The sequence below is a fragment of the Papio anubis genome, chromosome X (genome assembly GCF_008728515.1).
Source record: "Papio anubis isolate 15944 chromosome X, Panubis1.0, whole genome shotgun sequence".
NCBI classification, from domain to species: Eukaryota; Metazoa; Chordata; class Mammalia; order Primates; family Cercopithecidae; genus Papio; species Papio anubis.
The window spans coordinates 123,202,209-123,222,672 of NC_044996.1; the positions used below are offsets into that span (position 1 = coordinate 123,202,209).

Sequence of the window (20,464 nt, forward strand, 5' to 3'; positions counted from 1 at the left end):
ACTTTTTAAGAACTTTATAGAAAATATAACTGACGTATACAAAATATTACATGTAGAACTTGACAGTTTTTTGTGTGTATGGGCCCGTATTACTACCTGCCAGATCAAGACATTCCAGCACCCAGTAGGCTCCCGCCTGTTCCATACCAACAGCATCTCCAAAGATAACTACTATTCTGACTTCTATTGCCATAGCTTTGCCTGATTTTGAACTTCATGTGAATGGAATCCACGGTATGTACTGTTTGGTCTTTGACTTCTTTCACTGAATATAATGTCTGTAAGAGTCATCCATGTTGTTGCATTTGCCGCTATTTTTAAAGAATTCATTCAATCTACAAAAACATTTTCTCTGAATTAGTGTTAGGTATGGAAGCTCATAGTTGCCCAGAATTTGATTAATGCAACAATCAATTAATGAATGGTATCTAGTTATTACTGATGAGTAATTCTTCACTGGAGTTAGCTCCAATATATCACATTCTTATAGGCTTCCAACTACAGTAAAGACTGGATTCCTACTCAGTACTTTGATTGTAGCTGTCTTTTGGAAGTGATATTGCCATTGTGTGATTTCTGCTGCACTCAAAATCTACAGTTACTGCAGACTTCAGTAACAAGCCAGCACACACACAAAAAAACTTCCCCCTTTCATCTACTTCTTACTCAACTCCATGTTCAAAGGGTTGACTAGAGACTCAGCATTCTCAGTCACTATTTCTTCCCTAATGACTTTGTTACCTACGGGCATTTGAATAAATGTAATGCACTATATCCAAAAAATCCTCATAACCGCTTGTGTTTTAGCTGAATATATGGGTAGGGATGCATATTTCACAGTGTGATTCACCCTAGGCAAGTGTTAAAGATAGAATATAGCTGATAATTAGTAAGCATACACTGTAAAATTCAACATTACAGGCAACTAGTTAAAGGAAATAAGTTTCTGAAAACTTGTATCTGTTGAGTAATTAATCTACTGTGTGGTTTCATCTGCACCATTTGTCAGTGGGAACACATTTTAGTACATTCGAGACCGTCAGCCTTCATGACAGTTTAGCCCAGTGGCGGAGAAATTTCCAACACAGTGATTAGATTTTTATGCTAGTGGGTAATTTATAATAAATTTCTGAAGCATTTCTAAGGCAAGATCTTAGGAATAAGATTTTAAAATATAGAAGAAATTTTAGATGGCTTTCTTGCAATATGCTAATGGATTCATTTAAACATTAAATATAAAGATACCCAGATATAATGTCCTAAACAAAGAATGAATACATATAAATTATTATGGTTTTTGCATTTCTCATCATACTTATCTTTCCCCTACTACAGAAAATTTCTGTCAACCTATAGGACCGAGTACAGGGTGAGTAATATTAACTTTAATTTTATTTGTACTTAATGTTTTATACATTCTGACAAATAAGACTGTAATTCATAATCCTCTTCCCTTTTTGTATAAGCTACTGTTTCAAAATATGATCCAAAGTGTAAGCCAAAATGTAGACTCTCTAACTCTAGATATAAATTATAATTGCTAAAGAATACTATGTATCCTCCTTTGTGTTCACAGCTATTTAGAAGGTGGCCATTCATTCATGTTTGCTGTTTGACTGTGTGAAAGAAGAAGAGGTATTAAAGGGGATATTCTTTACAACAAAATAAACCAGAGCTCTAGGTATTTTAAGGCAGAGTACATCAAATCTCATCCTTGCCTAAGACAATAAAGGCTATTTTTTTGGACCAAAACAGTAAGCAGTTGAGTAAGTCCAATAATGCAGTTTACTGAGACTCTTTCAAAAACTGGAAGATAATGCGATGTGTAATACTAAAGCTATGATTTGGATTCCAAATTACCTCTGGAGTCTTGTATAGTCTCATTGGCACTTAATGTAGCACTAGACTACAGATATGTACAAGTACCCACCAGCAGAAATTCAGGTGAGAGAGTGCTGACTAAACCAGCTTACTACTAATGAAAGAAGATACTTAGTTTCTGTGTGGCCAGATATTTTTTGGCTACAAAATGGAAATCATATAGTTCACAATATGCGATTTTTTTCAGATCACCTATCTGGTAGAGCCCTTGGATGGCTGGGTGGGGGAGAAAGGGGGGAGATGCACTGTTAAAAACTGCCGTCACCCCTTTGCCCATTTACCTATACTGAGGGGGACTGTGAGCACCAATTTGGACTTGTTCTCGGGCAGCTTCTGGTCTGTAGGAATTGCACCTCACCTAGAAGAGAAAAGCATCCCAACAAATGAGCTTTCATTCCAATTATGTATTTTCTACTGTCTTAAATGCTCCAAATTATACTGAAGAATACTTTTAGAATCAATGGATGACAAACAGTTTTAGTAGATCAAATAAAACCGTCATTGGTAATAACATCTATTATTCTGATCCCCAGAGTAGAAGATTTTATCAATGTGAATAATTTCACAATTTGAGTAAGTGAGAAAAGTTTTCAGACAAGTGCTTTAAATCAAGAGAATCGTATATGTGCCCAGGAATCCACTAGTGTACTCATTCAATGAATTTAATGTTTGAAATAGTCCTTCTCGAATTTAACCATACTCATGCAAATCAATAAAATGAATCAGCCACCCATTATTGAGGATGGTGATGAGAAGTTAGTAGTCTGCCCCTGAGTGCCTTGCTCGCTTCACCCTAGTCTGGGCCTAGGATTGATGTACACTTCTCCATCTCCTTTGAAGTTGGGCATGGCGATATGGCTTGTTCTGGCCAATGAAGTGTGAGCAGAAGCCGAAGTAATATATGTTACTTCCTGGCAGAAGCTTTAAAACCGGACAGAAGTTTTAAGAGCCTTAAGAACAATTGAAGATGCTACACTAACAGCCAGTGCACACATCCTTATCCTTCTTTTCTACTTCTGTGTTATCCACAGAAGCACATGCCAAGATATAGACTCTAAAACCCAAGTTTTGTGTTTGTTTGTTTGTTTTGACATGGGGTCTGGCTCTGTCACCCAGGATGGAGTACAATGGCACAATCTTGACTCACTGCAACCTTCACCTCCTGGTTTCAAGCGATTCTCCTGCCTCAGCCTCCCAAGTAGCTGGGATTACAGGTGCACACCACCAAGCCCAACTAATTTTTGTATTTTTTTTTATTATACTTTAAATTCTGGGGTACATGTGCAGAACGTGCAGGTTTGTTACACACGTATACATGTGCTATGGTGATTTGCTGCACCCATCAACCCATCCTCTACATTAGGTATTTCTCCTATTGCTATCCCTCCCCTAGTCCCCCACCCCCTGACAGGCCCTGGTGTGTGATGTTCCCCTCCTTGGGTCCATGTGTTCTCATTGTTCAACTCCCATTTATGAGTGAGAACATGCAGTGTTTGGTTTTCTGTTCCTGTGTTAGTTTGCTGAGAATGATGGCTTCCAGCTTCATCCATGTCCCTGCAAAGAACACGAGCTCATTCTTCTACATGGCTGCATAGTATTCCATGGTGTGTATGTGTCACATTTTCTTTATCCAGTCTATCATTGATGGGCATTTGGATTGGTTCCTAGTCTTTGCTATTGTGAACAGTGCTGCCATAAACATACGTGTGCATGGCATCTTTATAGTAGAATGATTTATAATCCTTTGGGTATATACCCAGTAATGGGATTGCTGGGTCAAATGGGATTGCTGGTTCTAGATCCTTGAGGAATTGCCATACTGTCTTCCACAATGGTTGAACTAATTTACACTCCCACCAACAGTGTAAAAGTGTTCCTATTTCTCCACATCCTCTCCAGCATGTAGTTTCCTGACTTTTTAATGATTGCCATTCTAACTGGCATGAGATGGTATCTCGTTGTGGTTTATGATTTGAATTTCTCTAATGACCAGTGATAATGAGCATTTTTCATGTTTGTTGGCTGCATAAATGACTTATTTTAAGAAGTGTCTGTTCATATCCTTCACTCACTTTTTGATGGGGTTGGTTTTTTTTTTTCTTGTAAATTTGTGTAAGTTCTTTGTAGATTCTGGGTTTTAGCCCTTTCTCAGATGGGTAGATTACAAAAACTCTCTCCCATTCTCTAGGTTGCCTGTTCACTCTGATGATAGTTTCTTTTGCTGTGCAGAAGTTCTTTAATTAGACTCTATTTGTCAATTTTGGCTTTTGCTGTTTTAGACATAAAGTCCTTGCCCATGCCTATGTCCTGAATGGTATTGCCCAGGTTTTCTTCTAGGATTTTTATGGTGCTAGGTCTAACGTTTAAGTCTTTGATTCATCTTGAGTTGATTTTTTTTGTATAACGTGTAAGGAAGGGGTCCAGTTGCAGTTTTCTGCATATGGCTAGCCAGTTTTCCCAACACCATTTATTAAATACGGAATATTCTCCACATTGCTTATGTGTGTCAGGTTTGTCAAAGATCAGATGGCGGTAGATGTGTGGTGTTATTTCTGAGGCCTCCGTTCTGTTCCCTTGGTCTATATATCTGTTTTGGTAGCAGTACCATGCTGTTTTGGTTACTGTAGCCTTGCAGTAAAGTTTAAAGTCAGGTAGTGTGATGCCTCCAGCATTTGTTCTTTTTGCTTAGGATTGTCTTGGCTATATGGGCCCTTTTTGGTTCCCTATGAAGTTTAACGTAGTTTTTTCCAATTCTGTGAAGAAAGTCAATGGTAGCTTGATGGGGATAGCATTGAATCTCTAAATTACTTTGGAAAGTATGGCCATTTTCACAATATTGATTCTTCCTGTCCGTGAGCATGGATTGTTTTTCCATTTGTTTGTGTTCTCTCTTATTTCCTTGAGCAGTGGTTTGTAGTTCTCCTTGAAGAGGTCCTTCACATCCCTTGTAAGTTGTATTCCTAGGTATTTTATTCTATTAGTGGCAATTGTGAATGGGAGTTCACTCATGATTTGGCTCTGTTTGTGTGTTATTGGTGTACAGGAATGCTTGTGATTTTTGCACATTGATTTTGTATCCTGAGACTTTGCTGAAGTTGCTTATCAGCTTAAGGAGATTTTGGGCTGAGACGATGGGGTTTTCTTAATATACAATCATGTCGTCTGCAAACAGAGACAATTTGACTTCCTCTCTTGCTATCTGAATACCCTTTATTTCTTTCTCTTGCCTGATTGCCCTGGCCGGAACTTCCAACACTATGTTGAATAGGAGTGGTGAGAGAGGGCATCCGTGTCTGATGCCGGTTTTCAAAGGGAATGCTTCCAGTTTTTGCCCATTCAGTATGATATTGGCTGTGAGTTTGTCATAAATAGCTCTGATTGTTTTGAGATACGTTCCATCAATACCTAGTTTATTGAGAGTTTTTAGCATCAAGGGGTGTTGAATTTTGTTGAATGCCTTATTAAGATAATCGTGTGGTTTTTGTCATTGGTTCTGTGTATGTGATGGATTGTATTTATTGATTTGCATATGCTAAACCAGCCTTGCATCCCAGGTATGAAGCCAACATAAGCTTTTTGATGTGCTGCTGGATTTGGTTTGCCAGTATTTTGTTGAGTATTTTCGCATCGATGTTCATCAGGGATACTGACCTAAAATTTTCGTTTTTTGTTGTGCCTCTGCCAGATTTTGGTATCAGCATGATGCTGGCCTCATGAAATGAGTTAGGAAGGATTCCCTCTCTTTCTGTTGTTTGGAACAGTTTCAGAAGGAATAGTACCAGCTCCTCTTTGTACCTCTGGTAGAATTCGGCTGTGAATCTGTCTCATCCTGGACTTTTTTTGGTTGGTAGGCTATTAATTGCTGCCTCAATTTCAGAGCCTATTATTGGTCTATTCAGGGACTCAACTTCTTCCTGGTTCAGTCTTGGGAGGGTGTATGTGTCCAGGAATTTATCCATTTCTTCTAGATTTTCTAGTTTATTTGGATAGAGGTGTTTATAATATTCTCTGATGGTGGTGTGTATTTCTGTGGGATCGGTGGTGATATCCCCTTTATCAATCATTTTTTATTGCATCTATTTGATTCTTCTCTCTTTTATTCTTTATTAGTCTGGCTAGTAGTCTATTTTGTTGATCTTTTTGAAAAACCAGGCTCCTGGATGCACTGATTTTTTGAAGGGGTTTTCGTGTCTCTATCTCCTTCAGTTCTGCTCCAATCTTAGTTGTTTCTTGTCTTCTGCTAGCTTTTGAATGTGTTTGCTCTTGCTTCTCTAGTTCTTTTAATTGTGATGTTAGGGTGTCAATTTTAGATCTTTCCTGCTTTCTCTTGTGGGCATTTAGTGTATAAATCTCTCTACACACTGCTTCAAATGTGTCGCAGAGATTCCGGTACGTTGTGTCTTTGTTCTCATTAGTTTCAAAGAACATCTTTATTTCTGCCTTCATTTTGTTACTTACCTAATAGTCATTCAGGAGCAGGTTGTTCAGTTTCCATGTAGTTGCGGAGTTTTGAGTGAGTTTCTTAATCCTGAGTTCTAATTTGTTTGCACTGTGGTCTGAGAGATTGTTTGTTATGATTTTCGTTCTTTTGCATTTGCTAGGAAGTGTTTTACTTCCAACTATGTGGTCAGTTTTGGAATAAGTGTGATGTAGTGCTGAGAAGAATGTATATTCAGTTGATTTGGGATGTAGAGTTCTGTAGATTGCCTATTAGGTCCACTTGGTCCAGAGCTGAGTTCAAGTTCTGGATATCCTTGTTACTTCTGTCTCGTTGATCTGTCTAGTGTTGACAGTGGGGTGTTAAAGTCTCCCACTGTTATTGTGTGGGAGTCTAAGTCTCTTTGTAGGTCTCCAAGAACTTGCTTTATGAATCTGGGTGCATATACATTTAGGATAGTTAGCTCTTCTTGTTGCATTGATCCCTTTACCATTATGTAATGCTCTTCTTTGTCTCTTTTGATCTTTGTTGGTTTAAAGTCTGTTTTATCAGAGACTAGGATTGTAACCTCTGCTTTTTTGTTTGTTTTTTTTTGCTTTCCATTTGCTTGGTAGACCTTCCTCCATCCCTTTATTTTGAGCTTATGTGTGTCTCTGCATGTGAGATGGGTCTCCTGAATACAGCACGCTGATGGGTCTTGACTCTTTATCCAATTTGCCAGTCTGTCTTTTTTAATTGAGGCATTTAGCCCCTTTATATTTAAGGTCAATATTGTTATCTGTGAATTTGATCCTGTCATTATGATGCTACCTGGATATTTTGTCGATTAGTTGATGCAGTTTCTTCATGGTGTTGATGGTCTTTACAATTTGGTATGTTTTTGCAGTGGCTGGTACTAATAGTAGTGCTTCCTTCAAGAGTTCTTGTAAGGCAGGCCTGGCGGTGACAAAATCTCTCAACCTTTGCTTGTCTATAAAGGATTGTATTTCTCCTTTACTGATGAAGTTTAGTTTGGCTGGATATGAAATTGTGGGTTGAAAATTCTTTCCTTTGAGATTGTTGAATATTCACCCCCTCTCTCTTCTGGCTTGTAGCATTTCTGGAGAGAGATTCACTGTTAGTCTGATGGGCTTCCCTTTGTGGGTAACTCGACCTGTCTCTCTGGCTGCCCTTAACATTTTTCCTTCCTTTCAACCTTGGTGAATCCGATGATTATGTGTCTTGCAGTTGCTCTTCTCGAGGAGTATCTTTGTGGCGTTCTCTGTGTTTCCTGAATTTGAATGTGGGCCTGCCTCACTAGGTTGGGGAAGTTCTCCTGAATAATATCCTGCAGAGTGTTTTCCAACTTGGTTCCATTCTCTCCATCACTTTGAGGTACACCAATCAAATGCAGATTTGATCTTTTCATATAGTACCATATTTCTTGGAAGCTTTGTTCATTTCTTTTCACTCCTTTTTCTCTAATCTTGTCTTCTCGTTTTATTTCATTGAGTTGATCTTCAATCTCTGACGTCCTTTCTTCCGCTTGATCAATTTGGCTGTTGATACTTGTGTATGCTTCACAAAGTTCTCGGGCTGTCTTTTTTAGCTCCATCAGGTCGTTTATGTTCTTCTTCTCTAAACTGGTTATTCTAGTTAGCAATTCATTTAACCTGTTTTCAAGATTCTTAGCTTCCTTGCATTGGGTTAGAACAAGCTCCTTTAGCTCGGAGCAGTTTGTTATTACCCACCTTCTGAAGCCTACTTCTATCAATTCATCAAAATCATTCTCCATCCAGTTTTGTTCCCTTGCTAATGATCCTCGAAGGAGAAGAGGCATTCTGGTTTTTGGAATTTTCAGCCTTTTTGCACTGGTTTCTCCCCATCTTCGTGGATTTTCAGGCTCCTTTGCTGCAGGTCTGCTGGAGTTTGCTGGAGGTCCTCTCCAGACCCTGTTTGCCTGGGTATCACCAGCAAAGGCTACGATTGCTGCCTGCTCCTTCCTCTGGAAGCTTTGTCCACAGAGGGGCACCTGCCAGATGCCAGTCAGAGCTATCCCTGTATGAGATGTCTGTCAGCCCCTAATGGGAAGTGTCTCCCAGTCAGGATACATGGGAGTCAGGGACCCACTTGAGGAGGCAGTCTGACCCTTAGCAGAGCTTGACCGCTGCACTGGCTGTCAGGCAGGGACGTTTACATCTGCTGAAGCTGTGCCCACAGCTGCTCCTTCCCCTTCCCCCACATGCTCTGTCCCAGGGAGATGGGGGTTTTATTTATAATTCCCTGACTGGGACTGCTGCCTTTTTTTCAAAGATGCCCTGCCTAGAGAGGCAGTCTGGTCACAGTGGCCTTGCTGAGCTGCTGTGAGCTCTGCCTAGTTCAAACTTCCCAGTGACTTTGTTTATACTGTGAGGGTAAAACTGCCTACTCAAGCCTCAGCAATGGCAGACGCCCCTCCCAACTCTAAGCTTAAGCATCCCAGGTCAACCTCAGACTGCTGTGCTAACAGCGACAATTTCAAGCCAGTGGATCTTAGCTTGCTGTGCTCCATGGGGGTGGGACCTGCCAAGCCCTGTACTGAAGGGAATCTCCTGGTCTGCCAGTTGCGAAGACTGTGGGAAATGCACAGTATCTGGGCTGGAGTGCACTGTTCCTCCTGGTACAGTCTCTCATGGCTGCCCTTGGCTAGGAACGGGACATCCCCTGACCCCTTGTGCTTCTGGGGTGAAGCAATGTCCCACCCTGCTTCGGCTCACCCTCTGTGGGCTGCACCCACTGTCCAACCAGTCCCAGTGAGATGAACCAGGTACCTTGGTTGGAAATGCAGAAATCACCCACCTTCTGTGTCAGCCTCACTGGGAGCTGCAGACCAGAGCTGTTCCTATTAGGCCATCTTGCCTAATTTTTGTATTTCTTTTTTTTTTTTTTTTTTTTTTTTTTTGGAGAGACGGGGTTTGGCCATGTTGGCAAGGCTGGTCTCAAACTCCTGACCTCAGGCGATCCACCCACCTTGGCCTCCCAAAGTGCTGGGATTACAGGCTGTGCCTGGCCCAAAACCCAAGTTCTTGAGTAAAAACCACAAGAGCCCCACTGCTGACTCCTGTTGGACATGGAGAGTGAACAAGAAATAAACTTTTGTTGTGTTGTTTCTGCAGCATAACCTACTTTATCCTGACTTGCCATATGACTTGAGATATGATATGGTCTTTATGAATTGAACTAGGACACATAAATATGGAAAAAATATTCTAAGTGGAGGGGGAAATGGGAGCAAAGATATGTTTGAGGGGAAAGAGAACAAGACATTCAACTAGGCTGGAGTATATGGTGCATAACGGGCAGCAGTGGGAGAAGAAGGACAGTGTCAGATATCTGAAGTCCTGAGCAGCTGTCCAGAGTGTTTAAACTATATTTAAAAGTCATTCTTCAGTAGGAAAATAATAAAATCCAGATTTTTAAAAAGATTTATCTGGCAGGGGTGTACAATGGAAGGAAGAAATTAGAGACTAGTTAGATTATTTATAGATACCAGGAAGAACGGATATCCACTAAATAAGTAGAAAATAGAACGGAAAGAAGTAGAAGGATTAGAAGAATATCTGAGAAAAATTAGAGGTCTCAGCAACTGCAGGGATATAGAAAGCAGGAAAGGTGATATGATGTTGTTGCTTTTGATGAAGATAAACCACCAGTTACATTGGTTCTGAATTTGACTTTGAATATGTTTTGTAATGTGATTCCTTAATTTCCTCAGAAGCTGGCTAATGTGAAGTAGTTTCTGGCATTTGATTTAACCTCTTTTATTATATTATTTCTTCTTACACTCTTACACTATAATATAGTATTGTCTTTGCTTAATATATCACTTAAGAGACTTCTGAAAACACATTATGCCTGCTACTGTTTTCTTAGTACCTTCCCAGGAGGGAAAGTAATTTTACCCCTCATAAGCAGACTTACTTTAAAGTGCAAAAGATTGAAAAATCTCCTCATTCTGTCAGTGGGAAAAGATCCAAGATAAATTTCTCACTAGTGATATAAAATAGCTTTCCACTCCCCGCCCCCCCAACCCCCCACCAAATCTCTTTAGTTTAAAATAAATCAGATATAGTTTGGTATTATATCTGGAAACATTTCAGAATTATAAGTAACATCACTATCATCAATTAGTTTTTTTTTTTACAAAGAGATATTGTGGGCTAGGATGTAAATAGTAAGAACTGATAGATCACTGTACTTTGTCCTCTAGAGCAGGGGTTAGCAAACTTTTTCTGGAAAGAGACAGATGGTAAAGATTTTAGGCTTTGAAGACTATAAGGTCCCTGTTTCAACTATTCAACTCTGGCACTGTAGCACAAAACCAGCTACAGATCATGAATAAATGAAGGAATGTGGCTGCTTTCCAATAAAACATTATTTACAAAAAGACAGCAGGCCATATTTGGCCCTAGTTTGCCAATCCCAACTCTAGAAAGTTCTATCTATGAAAACTAAAATTCTTGAACATTTGGAGAGCGGTTAGGTACTCAACTGCATAGTAATGAAAGTAAGTGTAAAAGGAGTTGAAGATAAAATAAAATAATAAGGACTGGAGTCCTTGGGAAGATGTGGAGGTAATGGAACTCAATATGGATCCTAAAGGATGAAGCTTACATTGAATAATCTTACATTGAATAATCATCTGAGGGGGAAGAGTAGGAAGGGTTGCATTATAGAAGGAGAATCAGAAGCAAAGCCAGAGAGACAGTAATGGGCATGACATTGTAGGGTAGAAGTGAGGATACTTGCCCCATTAAGGCTGAGTTTTTTTTCTCACCCAGTGAAGTTATGGGAAATTGAATTGGATTGGGTGGAGTTGGAAATTTGGGAAGGCAGATGGAGGTGTTTGGCTTCAATGTGGTAGGCATTTGGGAGCCACTGTAGTTCTTTCAAGCAGGTTGGTAATGAAATAAAAGTGGGATTTCAATGGTATGTAAAAATGCTGAAGTCAGATTAACATTCCATAAGGCTGTTGGGATAATCCAGAGTAGAGGATATTAAGATTATGCCTATATATGATGAGATAGGGTAATGGGGATGCTATGGACTAAATGTTTCTGTCCCCCAAAATTCTTATGTTGAAGCCCTAATCAATGTGATGGTATTAGGAGTTGGGCCTTTGGGAGGCAATTAAATCATGAGGGTGGAGCCCTCATGAATGGGATTAGTACCCATATAAGAGGCCAGAGAGCTAGGTAGCTCTTTCCACCATGTGAGGACACAGAGAAAAATTGGCTGTGTGTAACCCAGAAGAAAGCCCGCACCAGAACTCGATCCCACTAGCACTCTGATCTGAGACTTCCAGCCTCCAGAACTGTGATAAATTTGTTGTTTATAAGCCACCTAGTCTATGACACTTTTACACTTTGTTTATAGCAGCCTAAACTGTCTAAAACAGGAGAGAAGATGTTGAATCTGAAAAGCACTTAAAAGTATAAAACATCAAGAAGAACTAGAAGATGGCCAAATAGGAAAAGCGCCGGTCTGTAGCTCCCAGCTAAATCAACGCAGAAAGTGGGTGATTCCTGCATTTCTAAGTGAGGTACCCAGTTCATCTCATTGGCACTGGTTGGACAGTGGGTGCAGGGCCACAGAAGGTGAGCCTAAGCAGGGTCTGGTGTCACCTTATCCAGGAGGTGCAAGGGGTCAGGGAATTTTCTCCCCTACCCAAGGGAAGGCATGAGGGACTCAGCCTGAGGAACCGTGCACTCCAGTCCAGATACTGCACTTTTCTCATGGTCTTCACAACCTGCAGAACAGGAGATTCCCTCCGGTGCCTACCCCACCAGGGCCCTGGGTTTCAAGCACAAAACTAGGCGGCCGTTTGGGCAGACACTGAACTAGCTGCAGGAGATTTTTTGTTGTTCTTGTTTTTCTGTGTGTGTGGTTTGTTTGTTTGTTTTGATACCCCAGTGGTGGTGGGAACGCCAGCAAGACAGAACCATTCACTCCCATCGAAAGCGGTGCTGAAGCCAGGGAGCCGAGTGGTCCGGCTTGGCGGGCCCCAACCCCACAGAGCCCAGCAAGCTAAGATCCACTGGCTTGAAATTCTCACTGCCAGCACAGCAGCAGTCTAAGATCGACCTGGGATGCTCGAGCTTGGTGGGAGAAGAAGCGGCATCCCCCATTGCTGAGGCTTCAGTAGGTGGTTTTACCCTCACAGTGTAAATGAAGCCACTGGGAAGTTTGAACCAGGAGGAGCTCAGCAAAGCCACGGTAGCCAGACTTGCAGATGTCACCTCTCTGGGCAGGGCATCTCTGAAAAAAAGGCAACAGCCCCAGTCAGGGAATTAAAACCCCCATCTCTCTAGGACAGAGCACCTGGGGGAAGGGGTGGCTGTGGGCACAGCTTCAGCAGACTTACTTACACGTCCCTGCCTGACAGTTCTGAAGAGAGCAGCAGATCTCCCAGCACAGCGTTCGAGCTCTGCTAAAGGTCAGACTGCCTCAAGTGGGTCCCTGACCCCCGTGTATCCTGACTGGGAGACACCTCCCAGTAGGGGCCGACAGACACCTCATACAGGAGAGGTCTGGCTGGCATCTGGCAGGTGCCCCTCTGGGACGAAGCTTCTGGAGGAAAGAACAGGCAGCAATTTTTGCTGTTCTGCAGCCTCTGCTGGTGATACCCAGGCAAACAGGGTCTGGAGTAGAACTCCAGCAGACCTGCAGCAGAGGAGCCTGTTTGTAAGAAGGAAAACTAACAAACAGAAAGAAATAGCACGTCCACTAAAATACCCCATCCGAAGGTCACCAACATCAAAGACCAGAGGTAGATAAATCCACAAAGATGCAGAGAAACCAGCACAAAACGGCTAAAAATTCCAAAAACCAGAACACCTCCTTGCCGGCAAGGGAACAAAATTGGACGGAGAATGATTTTGATGAAGTGACAGAAGTAGGCTTCAGAAGGTGGGTAATAACAAACTGCTCCGAGCTAAAGGAGCTTGTTCTAACCCAATGCAAGGAAGCTGAGAACCTTGAAAACAGGTTAAATGAATTGCTAACTAGAATAACCAGTTTAGAGAGCATAAACGACCTGATGGAGCTAAAAAAGACAGCCCGAGAACTTTGTGAAGCATACACAAGTATCAACAGCCAAATTGATCAAGCGGAAGAAAGGACGTCAGAGATTGAAGATCAACTCAATGAAATAAAATGAGAAGACAAGATTAGAGAAAAAGGAGTGAAAAGAAATATGGTATTATGTGAAAAGACCAAATCTATGTCTTATTGCTGTACCTAAAAGTGACAGGGAGAATGAAACCAAGTTGGAAAACACTCTTCAGGATATTATCCAGGAGAACTTCCCCTCCCTAGCAAGACAGGCCCACATTCAGATTCAGGAAATACAGAGAACACCACTAAGATACTGCTCGAGAAGAGCAGCCCAAGACACATAATAGATTCACCAAGGTTGAAAGGAAGGAAAAAGTGTTAGGGGCAGCCAGAGAGAAAGGTTGGGTTACCCACAAAGGGAAGCCCATCAGACTAACAGAGGATATCTAGGCAGAAACTCTCCAAGCCAGAAGAGAGTGAGGGCCAATACGCAACATTCTCAAAGGAAAGAATTTTCAACCAGGAATTTCATATCCAGCCAAACTAAGCTTCATAAGTGAAGGAGAAATAAAATCCTTTATAGACAAGCAAATGCTGAGAGATTTTGTCACCACCAGGCCTGCCCTACAAGAGCTCCTGAAGGAAGGACTAAACATGGAAAGGAACAACTGGTACCAGCCACTGCAAAAACATACCAAATTGTAAAAACCATCAACACTATGAAGAAACTGCATCAACTAATGGGCAAAATAACCAGCTGGCATCATAATGACAGGGTCAAATTCACACATAATACTACTAACCTTAAATGTAAATGGGTTAAATGCTCCAATTAAAAGACCCAGACTGGCAAACTGCAAAAAGTCAAGACCCATCGGTGTACCGTATTCAGGAGACCCATCTCACGTGCAGAGACACACATAGGCTCAAAATAAAGGGATGGAGGCATATTTACCAAGCAAATGGAAAGGAAAAAGCAGAAGTGGCAATCCTAATCTCTGATAAAACAGACTTTAAATGAACAAAATCAAAAGAGACAAAGAAGAGCATTACACAATGGTAAAGGTGTCAACGCAACAAGAAGAACTAACTATCCTAAATATATATGCACACAATACAGAGCACCCAGATTCATAAAGCAAGTTCTTAGAGGCCTACAAAAAGACTTAGACTCACACAATAATAGTGGGAGACTTTACACCCCACTGTCAATATTAGATAAACGAGACAGAAAATTAACAAAGATATTCAGAACTTGAACTCAGCTCTGGACCAAGTGGACCTAATAGGCAATCTACAGAACTCTACACCCCAAATCAACAGAATATACATTCTTAGCACCTCATTGCACTTATTGTAAAATTGATCACATAATTTGAAGTAAAACACTTCTTAGCAAATGCAAAAGAAAGAAAATCGTAACAAACAATCTCTCAGGCCACAGTGCAATCATATTAGAACTGAGGATTAAGAAACTCACTCAAAACCACACAGCTACATGGAAACTGAACAACCTGCTCCTGAATGAATACCGGGTAAATAACAAAATGAAGGCAGAAATAAAGATGTTCTTTGAAACCAATGAGAACAAAGACACAAAGTACCAGAATCTCTGGGACACATTTAAAGCCGTGTGTAGAGAGAAATTTATAGCACTAAATGCCCACAAGAGAAAACAGGAAAGATCTAAAATTGACACCCTAACATCACAATTAAAAGAACTAGAGAAACAAGAGCAAACACATTCAAAAGCTAGCAGAAGACAAGAAATAACCAAGATCAGAGCAGAACTTTAGGAGATAGACACATGAAAACCCCTTCAAAAACATCAATGCATCCAGGAGCTGTTTTTTAAAAAGATCAACCAAATAGATGGACCACTAGCCAGACTAATAAAGAATAAAAGAGAAGAATCAAATAAATGCAATAAAAAATGATAAAGGGGATATCACCACTGATCCCACAGAAATACAAACACCTCTATGCAAATAAACTAGAAAATCTAGAAGAAATGGATAAATTCCTGGACACATACACCCTCCCAAGACTAAACCAGGAAGAAGTTGAATCCCTGAATAGACCAATAACAAGTTCTGAAATTGAGGCAGCAATTAATAGCCTACCAATCAGAAAAAGTCCAGGACCAGACAGATTCACAGCCGAATTCTACCAGAGGTACAAAGAGGAGCTGGTGCCATTCCTTCTGAAACTATTCCAAACAATAGAAACAGAGGGAATCCTCCCTAACTCATTTTATGAGGCCAGCATCATCCTGATACCAAAACCTGGCAGAGGCACAACAAAAAAAGAAAATTTCAGGCCAATATCCCTGATGAACATCGATGCGAAAATCCTCAATCAAATACTGGCAAACCAAATCCAGCAGCACACCAAAAAGCTTATCCACCATGATCAAGCTGGCTTCATACCTGGGATGCAAGGATGTTTTAACATATGCAAATCAATAAACATAATCCATCACATAAACAGAACCAATGACAAAAACCACATGATTATCTCAATAGATGCAGAAAAGGCCTTTGGCAAAATTCAACACCCCTTGATGCTAAAAACTCTCAGTAAACTGGGTACTGATGGAACGTATCTCAAAATAATAAGAGCTATTTAGGACAAACTCACAGCCAATATCATACTGAATGGGCAAAAACTGGAAGCATTCCCTTTGAAAACCGGCATCAGACACGGATGCCCTCTCTCACCACTCCTATTCAACATAGTGTTGGAAGTTCTGGCCAGGGCAATCAGGCAAGAGAAAGAAATAAAGGGTATTCAGATAGCAAGAGAGGAAGTCAAATTGTCTCTGTTTGCAGACGACATGATTGTATATTAAGAAAACCCCATCGTCTCAGCCCAAAATCTCCTTAAGCTGATAAGCAACTTCAGCAAAGTCTCAGGATACAAAATCAATGTGCAAAAATCACAAGCATTCCTGTACACGAATAACACACAAACAGAGCCAAATCATGAGTGAACTCCCATTCACAATTGCCACTAATAGAATAAAATACCTAGGAATACAACTTACAAGGGATGTGAAGGACCTCTTCAAGGAGAACTACAAACTACTGCTCAAGGAAATAAGAGAGAACACAAACAAATGGAAAAAACATTCCATGCTGACGGACAGGAAGAATCAATATTGTGAAAATGGCCATACTTTCCAAAGTAATTTAGAGATTCAATGCTATCCCCATCAAGCTACCATTGACTTTCTTCACAGAACTGGAAAAAACTACGTTAAACTTCATAGGGAACCAAAAAGGGCCCATATAGCCAAGACAATCCTAAGCAAAAAGAACAAAGCTGGAGGCATCACACTACCTGACTTTAAACTTTACTGCAAGGCTACAGTAACCAAAACAGCATGGTACTGCTACCAAAACAGATATATAGACCAACAGAACAGAACAGAGCCCTCAGAAATAACACCACACATCTACCACCATCTGATCTTTGACAAACCTGACAAAAACAAGCAATGGGGAAATGATTCCCTGTTTAATAAATGGTGTTGAGAAAACTGGCTCACCATATGCAGAAAACTGAAACTGCATCCCTTCCTTATACCTTATACAAAAATTAACTCAAGGTAGATTAAAGACTTAAACAAACATAAGACCTAAAGCCATAAAAATCCTAGAAGAAAACCTGGGCAATACCATTCAGAATAGAGGCTTGGGCAAAGACTTCATGTCCAAAACACCAAAAGCAATGGCAACAAAAGCCAAAATTGACAAATGGAATCTAATTAAACTAAAGAACTTCTGCACAGCCGAAGAAACTATCACCGGAGTGAAGAGGCACCCTACAGAATGGGAGAAATTTTTGCAATCTATCCATTTGACAAAGGGCTAATATCCAGAATCTACAAAGAACTGAAACAAATTTACAAGAAAAAAACGAACAACCCCATCAAAAAGTGGGCAAAGGATATGAACAGACACTTCTCAAAAGAAGACATTTATGCAGCCAACAAACATATGGAAAAATGCTCATTATCACTGGGCATTAGAGAAATGCAAATCAAAACCACTATGAGATACCACCTCAAGCCTATTAGAAAAGTCAGGAAACAACAGATGCTGGAGAGGATGTAAAGAAATAGGAACACTTTTACACTGTTAGTGGGAGTGTAAATTAGTTCAACCATTGTGGAAGACAGTATGGCAATTCCTCAAGGATCTAGAACCAGCAATCCCATTTGACCCAGCAATCCCATTACTGGGTATATACCCAAAGGATTTTAAATCATTCTACTGTAAAGATGCCATGTACCCGCATGTTTATGGCAGCACTGTTCACAACAGCAAAGACTTGGCACCAACCCAAATGTCCATCAATGACAGACTGGATAAAGAAAATGTGGCACATATACACCATGGAATACTATGTAGCCGTAACAAAGAATGAGTTCATGTTCTTTGCAGGGACATGGATGAAGCTGGAAACCATCATTCTCAGCAAATGATCACAAGAACAGAAAACCAAACCCCGCATGTTCTCACTCATGAGTGGTAGTTGAACAATGAAAACACATGGACACAGGGAGGGGAACATCACACACTAGGGCCTGTTGGAGGGTTGGGGGCTAGAAGAGGTATAGCATTAGGAGAAATACCTAATGTAGGTGACATACGTAATGTAGATGACGGGTTGATGGGTGCAGCAAACCACCATGGCACATGTATACCTATGTAATAAAACTGCACGTTCTGCATGTGTACCCCAAAACTTAAAGTATAATTTTAAAAAAAGTATGAAACATCTGGCTTCTGGAATACATGTTATAAAAATGAGGACAGATGCCTCAAATAAGACCTAAGAATCCAGGCTTTCTAACCAGGAAAATCTAAATATAGGATGAGATGATAGAAACAGGAAGACTAAAAGGTACGTCATGTTGTTGACTAGAGTTTTGTTGACATCAGGATGCTAAATAATAATTTATTTAGTGTTTTTATATTAGCTTTAAGAAATAAAAGACCCCAGGCAAGCAAGAATCCTTTGACCAAAGTGAATGATAGAAGACTTGTGTGAGAATGAGCTTACTTAGCAGTGAAAGCAAAGACTTAGGAACAAAAGGTTGTACTGATGAAAATTTTTGTCTAGCTTTGAGCATACACATACACATTTGCCCACTGTGAGGCCATTCATTAGAAAACCTTTATTGACCTATCCCTGACTGAAGAGGTTGCCTGTATGTTTATGACATGAACCAGTGTAATAACTAATAAAGATTTGGCACTTGCCTCATTAGCCAGAGACTCAAACTCAGAATTGTGCTGTATTTCGTGCACATCTTCCTTTCAATTTCTGCTCCAAGAGCCTATTAAACTCACAAAAGAGTGACATGACTCTCCTTGCCTTTGTTCTTTTTCAGCTCTAAGGGTCTCTGCATATGCATTAGATAGTTGGGAACATGACCCTGAGGGTCCCCCACAGGCTGAGAGTGGCGGCATAAAGTCAGCAAATGAGGCAAAGGAGAAGCAATATAGGAAAGGGCAGGCCCGTGAAAGCCAAAGAACAAGTTATTAGAAATGGTTACAAATAGTATCAAACACATTAAGAAGTCAAGATACATTGAGGAACTATCAAATGAATTACCGCAGGGCTAGTAACCCATTTGATTTAAAAAATACCAATACACCTTGATTCAATCAGTTAATTAATTATGTACTATAGAACGTTAAGGAGGTGAGATTTACCCTAAAAATAATCAGCAAGATAAAACTTTTGCTAAAAATCAAAGTCATACCATTAAACTTTTTGAAATCTTTGATCAAGGGAGCAAATTCAAGTCCTGCATCTCATCCCTGATGCCCCTTCCTCAGTCTACTCACATGAGCATAACTCAGGAAGAAGAGCTGGTTGTTGGTGAATGTGATGCCTGGTAGAAGAGGTTCCTCAACTCCCTGCCTTCTGTCATTTATCCATTTCCTGTAAGCCTGGTGAGAGAAGAAGAGATGAGTCTCTGCAATGGTGGGTTTTTCTCTTTTCTCATCTAGCACAGGAATAGTAAATGTCTACTCCTGCCACGTGCAAAATGCATCATGTCAAAATTTTCTTTAAGAAAAGAAACACCTGGAAACAAGTCCCTGTCCTGTTGCTTACCAGTGAGGCAGGTACACCTGCAGAAAGGCCTTATGCTCAATGTATACCAAAGCAGCTGGACCAAAGCGTTCAGATATTAAATAACTCTTGGGGGAAAAAAGCTGTTCTTTCTCTTCCTACCAGGGGACAAACAAATCTAATACAATGGCAAGGCCCCTATGGCAATACATTTTGGGGTCTGCATATCACCTTTTTTCATTTTGACACGTAAGAGAAAAACTATCATCTTCTAGTGCCCTCATTTTATAAAATAAAGTATATTTCAACTAGAATATAGGAAGGATATAACCGTGAATAACAGTCTGGTCATTAAATTGAATGCATTTAGCTTTATGAAATCTTTCTGCATTATCCTTATGCTTCTTATTTGACCACAAACTAATGGATGATGAAAACGTTATTAGGAACTATCACTTGGCCCAGTATATGAGAACCACTGCCCTCTGGTCATAATTTAGAAGTTTGATGTTTTCAGAGAAATTTATAGGAAGACTACAGAAACACCTGTACTCAGGAAAACAAATGAACCTAGCCCCAAGGAGATTGCTGTAGCATGCTTCGATCTGATGGTGAATGTATTTTCTAAAAGCTATTCTTTAAATACATGATTCTTAATAAATATTATTCTTTAGGGTGACCTTACACCCCAAAAAGAAAGAAATATAGTTCTATTTATATAATAGGGTCAACAGGGAGACACACTTCTATTTACAGAAATTCCATAATATCTAACTCCTCAAGAACATGGCTGTGGTATGAATTGAGGGACACCCATATGGTGTTTTATGGCTTGATTTTTAGAACCACAGCAAATGTAGCAGCACATACCCTAAAAGCTTCCCGCAGGCCTCCATTATCAGCAATATTTTCTCCCAGGGTCCTCTTCCCCTTGACCTAACAGAAAGAAAAAAGGAAAAAAAAAAAATGAGTGTTTCATGC

At 40.3% G+C, this 20,464-nt stretch overlaps 1 protein-coding gene and 1 long non-coding RNA gene across 3 annotated transcripts in view; one reads left to right on the forward strand and one right to left on the reverse strand.

Moving 5' to 3' along the window:
- Positions 1-20,464, forward strand: part of LOC110742111 — a 54,144-nt gene that overhangs the window by 9,827 nt on the left and 23,853 nt on the right. The window contains exons 3-4 of the long non-coding RNA XR_002519463.2: positions 104-234; positions 1,336-1,369. This is a non-coding gene — a long non-coding RNA (uncharacterized LOC110742111). The remainder of the gene's footprint in view (positions 1-103; positions 235-1,335; positions 1,370-20,464) is intronic.
- PHEX (phosphate regulating endopeptidase homolog X-linked) overlaps positions 1-20,464 on the reverse strand; it is a 226,664-nt gene that overhangs the window by 3,696 nt on the left and 202,504 nt on the right. For both annotated transcript variants that reach the window (XM_009197333.4, XM_003917492.5), the window contains 3 exons: positions 20,354-20,419; positions 19,255-19,359; positions 2,163-2,239 (listed from right to left, as the gene is read on the reverse strand). In XM_009197333.4, the coding sequence (XP_009195597.1) occupies positions 2,163-2,239; positions 19,255-19,359; positions 20,354-20,419 (248 nt within the window). The remainder of the gene's footprint in view (positions 1-2,162; positions 2,240-19,254; positions 19,360-20,353; positions 20,420-20,464) is intronic.